Source organism: Xiphophorus couchianus, chromosome 23 (assembly GCF_001444195.1).
Source record: "Xiphophorus couchianus chromosome 23, X_couchianus-1.0, whole genome shotgun sequence".
Lineage (NCBI taxonomy): Eukaryota > Metazoa > Chordata > Actinopteri > Cyprinodontiformes > Poeciliidae > Xiphophorus > Xiphophorus couchianus.
In genome coordinates, this window is record NC_040250.1 from 7,055,857 (window position 1) to 7,071,362 (window position 15,506).

Sequence of the window (15,506 nt, forward strand, 5' to 3'; positions counted from 1 at the left end):
GACCCCAACCTTTGGGCACCACTGCTCTCCAGATATATAACTCATGATATTTCACTTCAACCGTAAATCCATTTTCTCCCTCACTGTAACTGACATGGCGTGTATTTTACATTCATAAACGGGATTATTTAAGCTCTAAAACAAAAGATGACACCCTACGGCCAATTTCTTTTCTTTTACTTAAATTTAAGCGGCACGCTTTGTTCACTCCCCAGCTTCCATTTCCTCCCTCATGCTTACTCCTCTCAGTGTTGACTGACGTTTCTGGCTGCGCTGCCATGGACTCCAAATACCCCCTCACCCCCCCCCCGCTTCCTACCACAAATTGCAACAAGCGTGAACCTAAACAGTCGCTTCTGGACGCCAACGGAGAGGCACCAACGAAGCGCATTTTTAGCTCCGGGCATCAGAAACAAGTGAAGAAGGGAAATAAGCAACTTTCGAGGATCAGAGTTTCCTCACAGCAAGGCTGGTAGGATTCTGCTTAGGTGAGTGCAGGCAGTCGTTGTTCACTCAAGTTTGTTTTCAAAGCCGTGACTGAACTGCGCAAAATACGGAAAACCAAATGCTTAGTTAGGATAAAAAGAGAACAAAGCTATGAGCAATCTATAAAAACTGTAATAGAGGATAATAAAAGCGAACAATGTCGGTCTTTTTTTCTTTATTCCTTTCCGTCTCCCATGTGTAAGCTCTCTACAGAGCGGAACAGGTTCGTGAAATAAAGAGAAAGTGAGCTGTTAAAAAAAAGCTACATTTGTAGTCCATGTTTGTTTACAAACATTATTTAATGAAAGGATCTGTTAATTATTTGTACTTATTTTTATACAGAGATCAACTTGCAGAACTTAATGTAATGTAATAATGACAATGTTTAATTTAAAAACACTTTAAATGTTTTTATAAGTCATGTCGTCCAAGTATCTTAATAGTTGTAGAGATGAGGTGGGCAAGAAAGATCTCCAGTAGTGGTCAGTCTTGCAACGAATCTGAAGAAGCTTCTGACTGAAGACACTGTTGCCATTTGACACTGTAATGACATGCAAACAGCTCAATATCCAGGACACAGAAGGACAATATATCACAATAACATGTCCTGGATGACACCATCTCTTGTTAGCAAGCATTGCTAATCTTCAACATTTGCTTTTGCCATCCCTCCTTAAGTCTCGCTTTAGAGTTGAATAGAAAACCAGACAGAGAAACTTGGTGCTCTGCAGCTATGAAGCCTCCTTTTGTACTCCTCTGGTTCAGGTATCATATGAGCTTTTGAGATGCTAACACTCCCAGTTGTAAAGAAAACAATAACACCGTATTGGCACAATAAAAACAGCCCAGAAGTGAAAAAGTAGCAGCAAACATTGTTGCAGAAAACCAGAAGGAGTAATTGTTCATAAAAAGCAATTCCTCAACCACATTATGAACTACTTCTAGCACTACTTGTATCTAGAACTAGCCTTTAAACGTTAAAACTAGTAGTTTTGATTGTGTTCTGCTTAGAATATGTTACAAGAATGTGTAGTGTGGTGGCATAAAAACACTGGAATGTTGTGCTTAGCAGTGAAATGGTGGAACATTGCACACATGGTCACAGCGCCTGTAACATTTAATAGCACCTCTGTAAAGAAAAACTACTGAAAATAAAATCCAGATTCGGCTTGAGCATAATCTCTCCTCTAATAATGATGTTTTTGTTTGTTTCCTTCCTCAACCTTTCCCTCAGAGTGAGTAGTGGAAAAAAAATTTAGAGTTCTTCTGTGCAACCCTCCAGTTGTTTTTAGTGAGTGTAGATGAGCAAAATGAGTAGCTTTTCTGCAGCCATTTGCATTACTTTGCAAGGATTCAAGGCACATCTTCTTTAGTTGAATGGCATATCATTTTTCTTTTTCTGTTTTGAAGTAGGCATATGGAAGGTAATCTATAACAGAAAGTTGTAGATTAATTAAAACCTGCTAAAGTGATTAAGTAACGCATGTCTTCATTGGACGTCTTAGGAGTGGCAATAAATGTGGCAACAGCGATTTCTTTAAAAGAAAACAAGCAACAAAATAAACATTTTTCTAAATGTGGGATTTATTGCCCATTAAATGAATGAATTCAGACTGAAATGTGGATTATGTTGTAGGGTTTAATTTTGTTTACAAAACAGTACCTTACAGAAAATAAACCTTTATTATCATGTAATTTATTTCAATCTGGAGAGACTCAGACGGAGATGAGAAGACAATTAGAAGAGTTTATTGACAAACAGAATTTAAAGTCTTTGGCGCTCGGGCCCCGGCTGGGGATAACGGTTATCGCAGCGTTAGCGATGGGCTTCAGATGAGCATCCCCGATGCTGTTAGGAACGTCATCCCCCAGGGCCCGGCACTGGTGGTGGAGGCTGAAGGAGGGTGCGGGCCTCAGGACCGGGCGAATGGAGGAGAAGGGGTGGTGGTGGGTTGAGCTCGGCTGGAGTGCGAAGGATGCCATGAATGAAGGTCCTTATCAGCTGGGACTTGGTCGATGATTGGACGTGTCGTGGCTTGGTCCGGCGTTGATAGGTCGACGATTGTGGGCAGGTCGCTTCAATTAACAGGTCCCGGTGGGGATAAAAGAGTCTTCCAGTTTGAATTTGCGCCTAGGCTTCATTACTGTGTGCTGGTATGAGCTTCAACGTGTCCATTTTACAGTGTCTTGTAAATTTAAGTAAAACATAATTTTGGCACATAGTTCTGGATTTATGATTTAACTGGGCATTTGATGAGAAAGGAAAATGTCCAATCTTTAAGAAAAGTATTTTTATGAAACTTCCAGGAAGAGGTTGGTCTTACTCTTGAGGAATTAAGGTATGAGGTGAACAACATAACAATAACACACCGCTGCCCGAAGCAAAAAGAAAAACAAGAGCAACCTGTTTTTGTTTTTTTGTTTATTTACCTTTACTGAAGAAGAGTATCATCCATGTGATGTTAAGCCTTTGGAATGATTTATATTTTTACAACTCTTATGCAGTTGTAAGATTATATTCTTTATCTTGATACAGATAAAGAGAAACTGATCAAGAGAAAAGTGTGAGTGTTGCTTTCCCCTTCAATTCTGAATCCCTCACTGAGTGAAAGATTACTTTGTGGTAATTTGAGACACAAACCTTAAAGTTTTGAGATAAATTTACTTTAAAAAGAACTAAAGTAAACTTTTCCCTACTCATTTTCACAGATTTTTAAAATCATTTGGTGTTTTTCTTGATCTGCAGGTAAGAGTGGACAGCCTTGTTTAATGGAGATAACTAAAAAGCAAACATCTGGGGTTCAGTAGTATGAAAACCACAAACAAGTTGCGCCTCTGTGAAAACATCATTTGTGATAAATGAGAAACGAATGTTTTGTAATGACTTTATTTTCAGGGAAACCCTGATTAACTTTAGCGAACAACTCTAAACCACACCCTACGACAGCTCAGTTTTAGTTAGCCTGTTCTGTGACAACATCAAGTGAATGTCTTACAGTGAAATATATTGCAGTAAGACCCTTTGGGTGTTGTGAAACATTAAGCTATACATTATATGCTTGGGTTTGCTTAAGCTTTCAAAACTGCAAGATGGGTGTACAACAAGGTTCGATTTTAGGATGACTGCAATTTTCTTTATTAATTCAATTCAGCTAGTTATAGAGGCATTAGAGATATAGGCATTTTTTTTATTGCTGTCTGATATTGTAAAAGAGAAACTTTTTCTCTTTTAAATAATTTTAAAAGTTATTTAGAATGACTAAAAGCCAGAATAAAGAGGAACTGATTTTTTTTAATCACTTTTTTGAATTTGGAAATGGTAAATATGTTTGTGTAACTCTTTATTAAGTCCAGATGACCCCAAAACGCTTCTCGCTACATTCAGTCATTAACCCATTCACAAACACATTCGCACATTTTTGCATTTTGCTAAGAGATACTATGGTAGTTAAGTCTGATGTAACAGGAAAAAACATTGATGTTTTTTATGCATTATGTAAATATCTGTGTTCAGCTCTATGTTGCATTTAAAATTAGCTCAATGTTTAAACTATCAAACTCTCTGAATGTATTTTGCAATCAAGGTCAGAAAGTATTTTGTTGTAACTGATCAGAGAAAAATATGAAAAGTAGTTGAGATGAACTATTCTAGTATTTTGTCCTATAGGATCATCTTTCAATACCAAATGAAATTTTCATATTATGAACCTGTGACAGTTTTCCTATTGTGTGACTGTTTGTAGACAAGAAACTCATTAAGTTTTAAAGCCTTTGATGGTATCATATTTTAGATCAAAACTAGAATCATTGTAAAATACAGGGAAAAAAAATACTTTTTATATTTATTTTTCTTCTGGCACTCATGTGTAAGTTCAAAGGGGAAATCTGCTGTTGCTCAAAAAGAACACAGTGGCCTGTCTCACATTTGCCAAAAGTATCTTTGTGGTCCTCAAGAGCTGCAACAAAATATTCTGTGGATTGACAAAATTGAAACTTTGTTGCTGGTAGGCTTTCCACTACCTCTGGTGCAAAACTAGCGTATTGTCTCAGAAAAGGAACATTATATCTACAGGTAAGCATATCTGGGGCTGTTTTGTTGCTTCAGGTCCTGGATGGCTTGCTGTGATTAATAGAATCATTAATTTTACTCTCTAGAAGGCAATCTTGGTCAAAAGCACATCAGCAAGTCAATGTCAAAACTACACAAAAATAAAAGCAAAACAAAGCTCTTAGAGTGGCCTTGCAAACTGCAGTCAAATCAGATTGAAATGCTGTTGTCTGACCTCTAAAATGCAGTTCATGTTGGAAACGCTACTAGTAAAACTGAATTAAAACAAGTAATTCTTAGAATTGTAAAATACTCCTTGCCAGTTACTGCTGACTCCTGATAAAAAGTGGCTAAGCCAGTTATTGGGTTTAAGAAGTGTTTACTATTTGGTAAAAGCCCAGGTTGCTGTGGATTCCGAAAGCTTATAGTTTTTCCCGATGTTATTTCGAGAAAACAAGTTAATATAGAGAAAATAGGCATTTGAAGAATGGAATCAAACAAAATTAGATTTTCCGTGATCTTGAGAAAACAAACTTTTTCTTGAGGTTAATTTGTTATCTCAAGAAACCATCAGGAAATTAACTCGTTATCTCAAGAAAATTATTGGGAATAAGTATATGCGGACAAACCTCTTGGCTTCTGTAGTGGATAACTTTTTCCGTTACTGAATGTAATTAGACTTTTGGGTTGATCACATTAAGACATGTTTAAAGATATATGGAAATGCATTTGTTTGTGCTGCATCCACTTTCAGAACAAGCATGTGCAGCAATAAAGTCCTGTCTGTTGCCGTCTAGGATTTTGGTTCTAGATGTGGAAAGATTAGTGATTTAGGTTTTTTAATTCTCATTCCTTAACGTAAGTGGGGATCATGAAAGATTATAAAGCTTTAAAGCCATCATAGGTTTTTGCATGTTCTCCACAGGCATGCAGGGTTTCTCTCTGGGTACTCTGACGTCCTCCCACAGTCTAAAAATATGCGGTTAAGTGAGTACTCTAAGCTGCCCTTAGATTTGCGCATGTGAGTGTGCATTCACTCTGTATGTGTTTGTGTTGCCCTGCCCAGAGTGTCCCTCTCCTTTGACCCAATGACAGCTGAAGTTAGGCACCGGCAACCCATTGACCCTGCATAGAAAAGCAGCTGTAGACGATGGATGTTTGTTTTTACATGTTCTTGCAACGAAAACCCTGATATCTCTATGCTTTCTTTTCTTTTTAGGTTTTGTCAACTACTGTCTATAACATGCCTAACATGGAGCTGGTCATCAGAAACTCTAGTTCACACAACCAGTCAGAGGTTTTCACATCAGTCTTTAATGCCAGCTGCCGTTTTAATGAGGAGTTTAAATATATCCTGCTTCCTGTGTCCTACGGCCTGGTTTTTGTTGTTGGGTTCGTTCTCAACGCCATGGCATTGTGGATGTTCATAAAGATGCGGCCGTGGAACCCGAGTACCGTGTACATGTTCCACCTTGCCCTGTCTGACTTTTTGTATGTGCTCTCGCTGCCCACTCTCATCTACTACTACGCCAACCGAAGTGACTGGCCCTTCGGCCTGGCTGCCTGCAAAGTAGTCCGCTTCCTCTTCTACGCCAATCTCTACTGCAGCATCCTCTTCCTCACCTGCATCAGTGTGCATCGGTATCTTGGCATCTGCCACCCAATCAAAGTGCTAACTAAGGTAAAGTCCCGTCACGCTCACCTGGTGTGTGGCTCGGTGTGGTGTGTTGTGACGGTGTGCCTGGTGCCCAACCTCATATTCGTCACCACCTCAAGGAGAGACAATGACACGCTGTGCCATGACACAACCAATCAGGAAGCCTTTGAACAGTACGTTGACTATAGTTCTGTAGTCATGGTGCTGCTGTTTGGCGTCCCCTTCATAGTCATTTTGGTGTGTTACTGTCTAATGGCGCGGACCCTGTGTCAGCCCAGACGAGGATTATCTTCCAGCAAGCAGACCTCCAGGTCGCGGCAGAAGTCCATCAAGCTCATCATTGTGGTATTGGTGGTGTTCGCAGTCAGCTTTGTCCCATTTCACATCACACGGACACTCTACTACACATCCCGTGTGCTGGATCTCAACTGTAAGTTCCTCAACATCGTGAACTTCACCTACAAAATCACCAGGCCGCTGGCAAGCATCAACAGCTGCATCGATCCGATCCTGTACTTCCTGGCCGGAGATCACTACCGCTCCAAACTGATTTTCATTCTTAAAGGAGGAAGACACCTGAAATACAATCAAAGTTTACCGAACAGCAGTTTGGGTCTGGTGTGTAAGGGCTCGGCTCCTAAAGCCAGTGAAGAGGCTGAGAGATAGTGAAGAATACAAAGTAATAACCATGCGTAATGTGTTTCTACTTGTAGTGAAACCTTTCTCCTGAAAGATTGTACAATAACTATTTTGTCATATATTTTTTTTTCTATATGTTTTTATCTACTGATTTATGTGAAAGTATTTTTTAACATGTTCAAAGACTTTTTCAGTTCTTACTGTAGTGATACATCTACACAAAATGAAGTTCAAGGGTTATCTTTTTATCAAAGACATGGTTCCTTTTTTCTGTGTACGATTTGCCACCACAGCAGTATTTAGATATAGAGACACAGCTGAGGAACACTTTGGTTACACAACAAATAGATTCCTGACTTTACTAAGACTGGTACTTGAGACTTGAAACTTGGCTTGAACTCAAGATCTGGTGTTCAAATCCTGCTCACATCTTTCTTCCGGTTGGCGAAATCAGTGATGAAACTCTGAAAGTGTAGTTCATTTGTGTAAGTAAATAACATTGTTCCTTTAAGTGTTGTACTGTATACACATGCCTGGTTGTCATGGTAATGCTATGCACAATACTTGTCAGCAAAACGAGTTAACGGCAGCTTACAAATTCATCTGTTTTTGTTTAGTCAGCGAAAGAAACCGTCAGTGCTCGATGTAGTGCACGAAATGCAATTAGGCTCATAATTATTCATACCCACCTTAGTTTTAGTTTTAGAGCAATATTGGTTAGAGTGGGCCAGCCAAAGTCAGCCAAAGATTTGGGCTGGTGCTTATCTCTAGCAGTCGTTGCATTGGGCGAGAGGCGGGGGGTTATCACCAGAGACAAACAATCAAACTACCAGAAGAAACATGCAAAAAAGCTAAACTGAATAGCAAGAAAGGTTTGATTGCAGTAACCCCAATAGATTGTTATTTTCTTTTAAGGAAGTGTGTAAATTATTTTTGACTTTGCATTTTTTATTGAAATGTAAATAAAAGTAGATACTTTTCTTTTTCAAAATTGGCACTCTTTTACATTGTCCTGTTGAGTAATGTCTGTCTAATTCCATATCAGAATCAAACTTTAAATAAATAATCAAAAATTATTTTAAAATCCAAATAATTTTGAGCTCAACTGTATTAAAGGAGTGAACAATTGGAGCACAGATTATAACCAGTAAGTCATGGCAAAAACATAAATATAAATATCTGTGTTATATTTATTCTGGAATTTGACAATAGATAGGGTTTACCCATTTCTGTTAGTCTTTGAATGTAAAGCTAAATAACTAGAGGCTTATGAAATTGTAATTCAGTAATTTAATTTAGATGTACTGGAGAAGAGATACATCTAATAATTGAAGGATAGTGGCTCTTCAGGATGGAAAACTCATTTATCAAACTAAAAGCACCAGGACTAAAATTATTGGTGAACATATTTGAAGGAGACGAAACAATCATGTCCATTCAGAAAAGAGGATAAAAAATATACAATGAAATATAATCTTTTCATTGTATAGAAGAGAGATTAATAAGCATTCAGTATTACCTCTCGCTGTTGAATCAAAGGTTTATGCTTAAATATATATTTTTAATTAATGGATTTTTATGTTGTTATGAGAAGTGATGCTAGAAACGCAATCCACACATCATCGTCGACTACATGTACAGTAAGATGCAATAAACTAAAACTGAAATTACTAACATGAACTTAGATGCTATCTAAAAACATGTAAATATTTTTTTACATATTGAATTGAATTCTTTGTTGTTAAATGTTTATGTCTAAAAGTTTTGGGAATAATAAATGTTTAATGTAAGAGTGTTCATTTCTGTCATTATTCCAATTCAATTCACAAATATTTTATTTATACCAAAGTGAAAAGTTAAAAAATTAAAAGTTGTTGCAACTCATATCATCCAAGTATGATCAACATGTTGTCGTGGATGTTGATGCTTTGGACTGGAAGAATCTCCAGTAGTGGTCAGTTTTGCAACAAATCTTAAAAAGCCTCTGACTGAAGACACTTCTTTAGATTTGTTGCAAGACTGACAGCTATATAAGAGACTTGACTTCTATTTGAAATTAAAAGATTAATTTCACCATTAGAGTATGTAAACATGTTTGATGCTATCAGTGCACAGTTCTATTTCTGTGAATTAACAATATTTACAATAATGTCCAGAGTAACTTTTAAGAAAATGCTGCCTGACTGATTTAAAAGTTTTCATTAAATAGATTTCTACTGTCTCTGCAACCCTTTCTTATGGTATATGTCATTTCAATATATGCTGTTTATATGTTAGTAAAACCAGGAATGAAATCTGGATGCTGTCTAACAGATGAAACGCCAGTGACACAATCCTCCCCAATCTATAAGCAGTGTTTGCATGTTGCTCGGAAACAACAGCTGCAACAAGTCCTGTACTGGATTCCAACACAGCTGTTTTTGTCCTTCTACAATCACAGCCGAACCCCCCCCCCCTTTTACTTTGAGAGAAAAGTTAAGAGTCAATCCTGAAAAACTCTTTGGCTTTCAGAAATCGCCCACACCTCGGCATGGGGGAGAGTTGGCTTTCCTTCCCTTTCTTTACCTCTGGGAATGATGAGAGGAATTTCAAGGTCTTTTAACTCTGGGATAGTTTCACTAAAGCAGATTTTATGACTTTGGTAACTCACTGCTACAAATAGCTCCATTTGCATGTATAAAGCTGTCTGCCCACTGTATTTCTATGATATGAACTGTAGACACAATTAATGTAGTAATTACAGTTTAATATAACTTATAAAGCTTCACAACCTGATGGTTGGATGGTCATAAACTGAATAAATCTGAAATAGAATGTCCTGCTAAAGGAAAATGCAGCTAAAATCAAAATGTTCTTTATCAGGTTTGCAAAGTGGCTTTTTAGGAGAAAGTGAAACTGAAACAATTCAACAGAAGTAGACACAACACAAATTTTGTTTGGAATATAAGAGCTGATTGTGTACGACCAAGGATGATAGTGTGTATTTGACTTTTAATCAACCAGAAACTATGCAGACAGAGTTAACATTTGTATAACTTTAAACCTGAAACATTTTAAAGAAGCAATGCATATAAAAAGCACAGACCTTTTTCATAACAAAATGTATTATGAAAGACAATTAATGTTATTTTACTTTCTCACTTTTATGTCATTTCTTTTTGCTTAGTCCAAAAAAAGCTGGAAAGGCTGAAGCTAAGTCTAGATAAGGATGTTAGAAGAGATGACATTTAACAGATTTATAGGATATAGGCTGCATCTTACTGCAAACACAGAAAGACCTAAGTTTCCTCCAAAGTACAGTCTGCTCTCTCTTTTCCTGTCGATGACGTAACTTTTGAGTCTGCAGTCCAGTCTGTTGTTTAGGTGAACATCGAGGTATTTACATTCCTCCACCACCTCCACTTCTCCTTCCATGAAGGAAAAAAGGTTTGATCTAACCCTGTTTCTTTTTAAATACACAATAATCACCTTGTTTTATTAATATTCAAGACGAGGTGATTGTTTCCACATGCCACAAAGTGGTCCACCAGTTCACTGAGCTCAGCTTCTTGGCCGTCTCTGATTCACCTGATAACTGCAGTCATTTGAGTTTTTTTGTAGATGACAGGACTTTGTTTTGAAATGAAACTCAGAATTGTACAGAGTGAAAAGAAATGGTGAGAGTACACTCCCCTGTGGTGCTCCTGGGCTGCTGACCGCCTGATTCTTCAGTCTCACAATCTGGTCTGTTTGTCAGGTATTCATTGATCCTGACGATTGTTAAGGCTTCCACCTCTGTCTGTTGGAGTTTCTGACAAAGTAAATTGGGCTGACTTGTGTTAAATGCACTGGAAAAATCAAAGAGCATGGCCCTCCCAGTGCTTTCTGCTTAGAAGACAGTGGATATGTTGAAGCAACTCCAACTCGGCAAAAAGCAAACTACAGTGGGTCTTGTTATGTGCTTATTTGCTTACTAAGATGGGCCAAAAGGAGTCTCATCAGACCTTCATGACGTGGGATGTCATTTCAACAAGTCTATAGTTGTTAATGACTAATGGATACATTTTCTTTGGAGTCGGAACCAGACAGGATGTCTCCCACAACATCCGAGCCCTTTCTTGGATCACGGTATGGTTGAAGAGGTGTTGCAGAATCCCATAGCTGCTCTGCACAGGGCTTTGGGACTCTGGGGCTGACACCATCTGGAACCTGGTTCCGGTTCAGCTTATCCAGCTGTTTCCTGAGACAGACAAGAAGGATGGGGAGGCAAGGGAGCAGCAGCAGCTCCTGATTTGGTTGAAGTCAAACATAGAAGCAGAAAAGTCCATGACTGAGGTATAAGATAAAACTGAGGTGTGACAGGAAAGCTGTGGGTCATAAGTTGAATATCTGTTTGGCTGGGGGCAGGAGAAGAGGATGCTGAGCTTGTTTCTGAACTATTGAAGAATGAGCTCCATTCATTGGCTCTGCCCAGACTTTCATCTGTTCAATCCTTCCTGTGCTTGAAGCCTGTGATCTCCTTCATCCCCTACCACACATCCCTGATAATGTTCCTCTGTAGTTTGCTCTCCAGACTCTTCCGGTACTCCTCTTTGCCATCTCTTCACTTTGAACTCCTTCTATTTACTCCACAGTAATGTCCTGTTTCCCTCCCTTGTTCAACGCTTCCTTCATTGGTGATCCAGCATTTTTTTTTTTAATAATTTGTTATTATAATAAGTATGATTATTGTCCAAAACATATTTTTTTGGAATTGTGGCATAAGAATTTAGTTTACAGGCAATGCCACAATCTTCCATAATCTCTTAGAATGATTGTATACAATACAATTACTATCAAAAAATGCATAAACAAATTATTTGTCTAATGTGTGCACATATGCAAACCAGGTTATTGCAGTGTTTTTTTAATTATATGTTTTATATTTCCTCTCTGAGATATTTGTATGTGTCTATATATCAGTTGAATACTTTAAGAAGTTTGTTACAAACTGAAGGTGGGATACTTTTGGTGTTGATCTATCCACAGAAGTGTGTCCACTTCCGCTATCCACTATATATTAAATGATAAATAAAATCAAGATAAGAAGATATGTAAGAAGGAGAGCGCTGCCTAATAATGTAAAAGTGAAGGTACATGTGGAGATTTAATCTTTTTTTTAAGGTGGCACTTGTAATGTAGCCCTTTGTTTTTGTTTTGTTGGAATCCAACATGTGTGGACTCATCCTGTAGTTGTGCTGTTTTTCTGCAGGCATGGCAATGTCCTTTCACAATCTGAAAACATGAATCAGATAGGAAATCTAAACTCTTGATACACTTCTTGCCTGATGACTGCAGGGATATTCTCAAGCTTCCATCTGTGTACAAGTAAAATACCTTCTGGAGGAAGAAAATGTAGTTGTGCATGATGATTATTTGAGAAATGAATCTGTTGTTGTGGCCCAATTAAATTATTAAGCAAACTGCTATGTCAGATTAAATTAAGATGTTTATCTGTTGTGTGGCATCAACCATGAACTAGTATCATCTCATGTTTTTACACATTTTTGTGCCATTTCTATAAATCCAATCTGAATCTTGATTGGGGCAAGTCATTAGTTTTACATTGTTATAATTACTATTCTAGTTATTCCAGGTTTATAATTTATCCCCACTGTTTATCAAATGAAACAAAGTTTTAAAAATAAAACAGCTGCAACCTGAACAAATTTTACGAGGCTGATAAGCCTCGTAATAAAGGCTCATCAGCGCCTCCTCCTGGTTTAATTTAGACGCACAACTGAAAAGCAGAACTCTATCAAACGGACATTCACAATGACGCTTTATTTTAAAATTCGCATTTTAGTTCACATTTAGTCATTGTTTTCCTCTCTGGAGATTTTATCCGGATTTAAATCGAATCTGTTTTGAATCTGTAATATAAAAATACCAATAAAACCATTAGTCACTAGATTTGTTCATAGATTTTTAGAAATGCAATTCCTTGTTTTCTTCACACAAACACTTGATCGTAACATGTTTAAATAAAATGTATGACTATCTGAACAAAAAGTGTGATCAACACACGAAGTCCGCCGTCCTCCAAGCAATTATTTTTCAATCTCCATGTGTTACATTTTTCTTCGGTAATTAAAAAAAAACAAACTACACTCTAAGCAGTTATTAACTTAAATAATTTCAAATATTCAATCAGCAGAAAAACAGGATGATGATGGCATTTAGTTCAAAACTACTGTATGTGATGATTTTGATGTTATTGCGTAAAATGAGAATAAATATAAACAATTTTAAATACCAAAATCATTAAGCATCTGGGCGCTTGTTAAATAAAAGTGAGCAGTAAATAGTGGAAGTTTTTTAATATATATATATATCTTACACACTGTACTAATTGATTTGTAAATTTATTTACCAATTTTAAAATTACTAAAAGTTGAAAGTCATTCATAAACAACTAGGATTAGTTTATGCCGAATGGAAATTAATTTTTTAAATAATCATAAAATAAGAGAGAGAGAAAAAATCACTAACACATAAAACTCTTTCAACCCTTGCTAAATTTTCTGTTTGACCGTTTCTTCTTCTTATTTGACCTCATTATTTGGTGGTTTTATTCGGATCTCTGCGCCTCTTGGTTCTCCAAGTTTTCCTTAAGTCTACTTTCTGGTCTCTTTTCTTCTCTTTAATCGACCATCACACGGTCAACACCGCTGAATGAAGCACTTGATGTCCTCGCTACAGAGGATGCCTGTGCGCTCAAGGACACTGTAGCAATCAAAGACCGGATTCAAGACAGGAGAAAACATGTTTTTATTACTCTCATTCAGATTCAGATATAGAGGGGAAAAATAACCTTTACACCTCTATTCATCTCCAACCCAGCATTATGTAGTTAGTCCTATAGTTTGACATAAGCTGCTCTAAACAGGATTTCAATTATCTTCTTACAGCAAAGACGCAAAGCGTTCGAGGTATATATATATTTTCTTACAGACTTGAAGAGTTAAATTCGAAAATTAACATATTTCAAGAATTAAAAAAAAAATAATAATATATTGAGCTACATTACTGCAAGTGGTTAAATACAATTAATGTTTCCCTTCAAATACGTTAAAAATGTATCATTTCAAAATCAACATGAGCAAATATTTCCCATCCTTTTACGAAAAGGGAATTATTGAATTAACAAGAAACACTGAGCCATGTATTGACTGTAAAACACCTCGGCTAAAGCGATGGTTTTGTTGAGCCTTGAACACCTCCCCGCTCCCCCATGTTTTAATGTTGTTTGTCAAATTATAACCCAGACACGAGGGATCTCAAAGACACGTGGACTTGAATTTAATCGAAGAGGCTGAGAGTGGGGTGGAAGAGTGACACACGGAGGAGAGAAGTTCATTATTCCGCTGAAAAGGAAACCAATGGCTTTCACGGTCGCCAGGGAAACCGTCCTTTCTTTTGCCGCCAGACCTATGATAAGGTACTTCACAGCCTTAAGCACGATTATTGCAAGGAAAGGAGGGGAAATATTGCCTCCTAATGCTGATAGATGTTGGATATTGATTGGAAGGCTGAATTATAGAGAAGCCTGCCCCCAACAGTTTCACCTTTCAGCACCCTCAGGATGAAAAGTCCAAGGAGGTGAGGCTAAGGTTGGGCCTTTGTTGTTGCTCCTTAATCTCTAGCTGCTGCTGCATCTTTACTTGGGCTGACAGGAAGATGAAGATAAGTCAGGAGGTTTTAAATATGTCAATAAATAAAATAAAATGCAGCAGGAATATATATTTTCACAGAAAAACTCTGAATTGCACAATTAGCTTTCTACAAAAGTTCCCATAACGCAAATGCTAAACACCAGCCACTTCCGCCATTAGCATCATTAGCATACGAAGGGAAAACCTCTGATGGTGGAAGGTGAAATAGCCAGCCAAAGGCATAGTTTTGACATTTTTAAAAGCAGAAGTTAAGCTAAAATATAACATACCCGCTGTAAAATTGTCATCTTCACTTAGCCTAAATCCAGATAAGTTGTTTTCGATGGCTAAAGCTAATGACTAGCTTGATTTGAACCAGCACCAAAGCAGATTTAGAACTGTAACGCACGGTGGAGAGTGTGTTAGCTACAGGTTTAGGTAAAACGCCATTTTATTATGAATCTTTAAACCATACTTTCTTTCACTGCAGGTGTTTTTCTGCAAAGAAGTTAAATATTTGTTATTGTATGTACCTCCTGGTGTGCAGTGCAACCCAAAGGCTAAGTAGCTCAAAAGCTAATTTTATTTACTGGTGCATCTCAAATTCAAAAAGTAAAACGTGAGTGTATGTAGAGCATTTATTTCTGTTGATTCCAGTGATTTTGTTACAGTAAGTGAAATACTAAAATTCAATTACGTAGAAATTTGGAAGAACACATAGATTGTAATAAAATATTTTAATACAGAAATTATACATTATAGCCTACACAAGCATAGCGAAGGTGATTAACTGTCCAGCAGAAAGCAAAACCTTCCTCTGTACCATCCACAAAGGGCAATTGCGAGAGAAGCAGACTTTTCACAGAATGTTGTAAGAAAGAATATTGAAAAAGTTGAGTGAAAGCGAAAAGTTAAACATATTGTTGAGGATAGGGCTTGCTAGAAACATTTAACAGCTTTGAGATTATTTAAGCTGCCCTGCAGATTTATGTAGATTAAAACT

General features: G+C 37.3%; 1 protein-coding gene and 1 long non-coding RNA gene across 3 annotated transcripts in view; both read left to right on the top strand.

Annotated features, from left to right (window-relative positions):
* Positions 1-242: 242 nt before the first annotated feature.
* Positions 243-8,620, top strand: LOC114139179 (P2Y purinoceptor 4). Its single transcript, XM_028008928.1, has 2 exons — positions 243-488; positions 5,754-8,620. The coding sequence occupies exon 2, from the start codon at positions 5,778-5,780 to the stop codon at positions 6,855-6,857; it is 1,080 nt and encodes a 359-aa protein (XP_027864729.1). The 5' UTR covers positions 243-488; positions 5,754-5,777; the 3' UTR covers positions 6,858-8,620.
* Positions 8,621-14,012: 5,392 nt separating this feature from the next.
* Positions 14,013-15,506, top strand: part of LOC114139181 (uncharacterized) — a 73,995-nt gene continuing 72,501 nt past the window's right edge. The window contains exon 1 of one of the 2 annotated variants that reach the window (XR_003594396.1): positions 14,013-14,289. This is a non-coding gene — a long non-coding RNA (uncharacterized LOC114139181). The remainder of the gene's footprint in view (positions 14,290-15,506) is intronic. The other variant, XR_003594395.1, reaches the window with a different exon arrangement.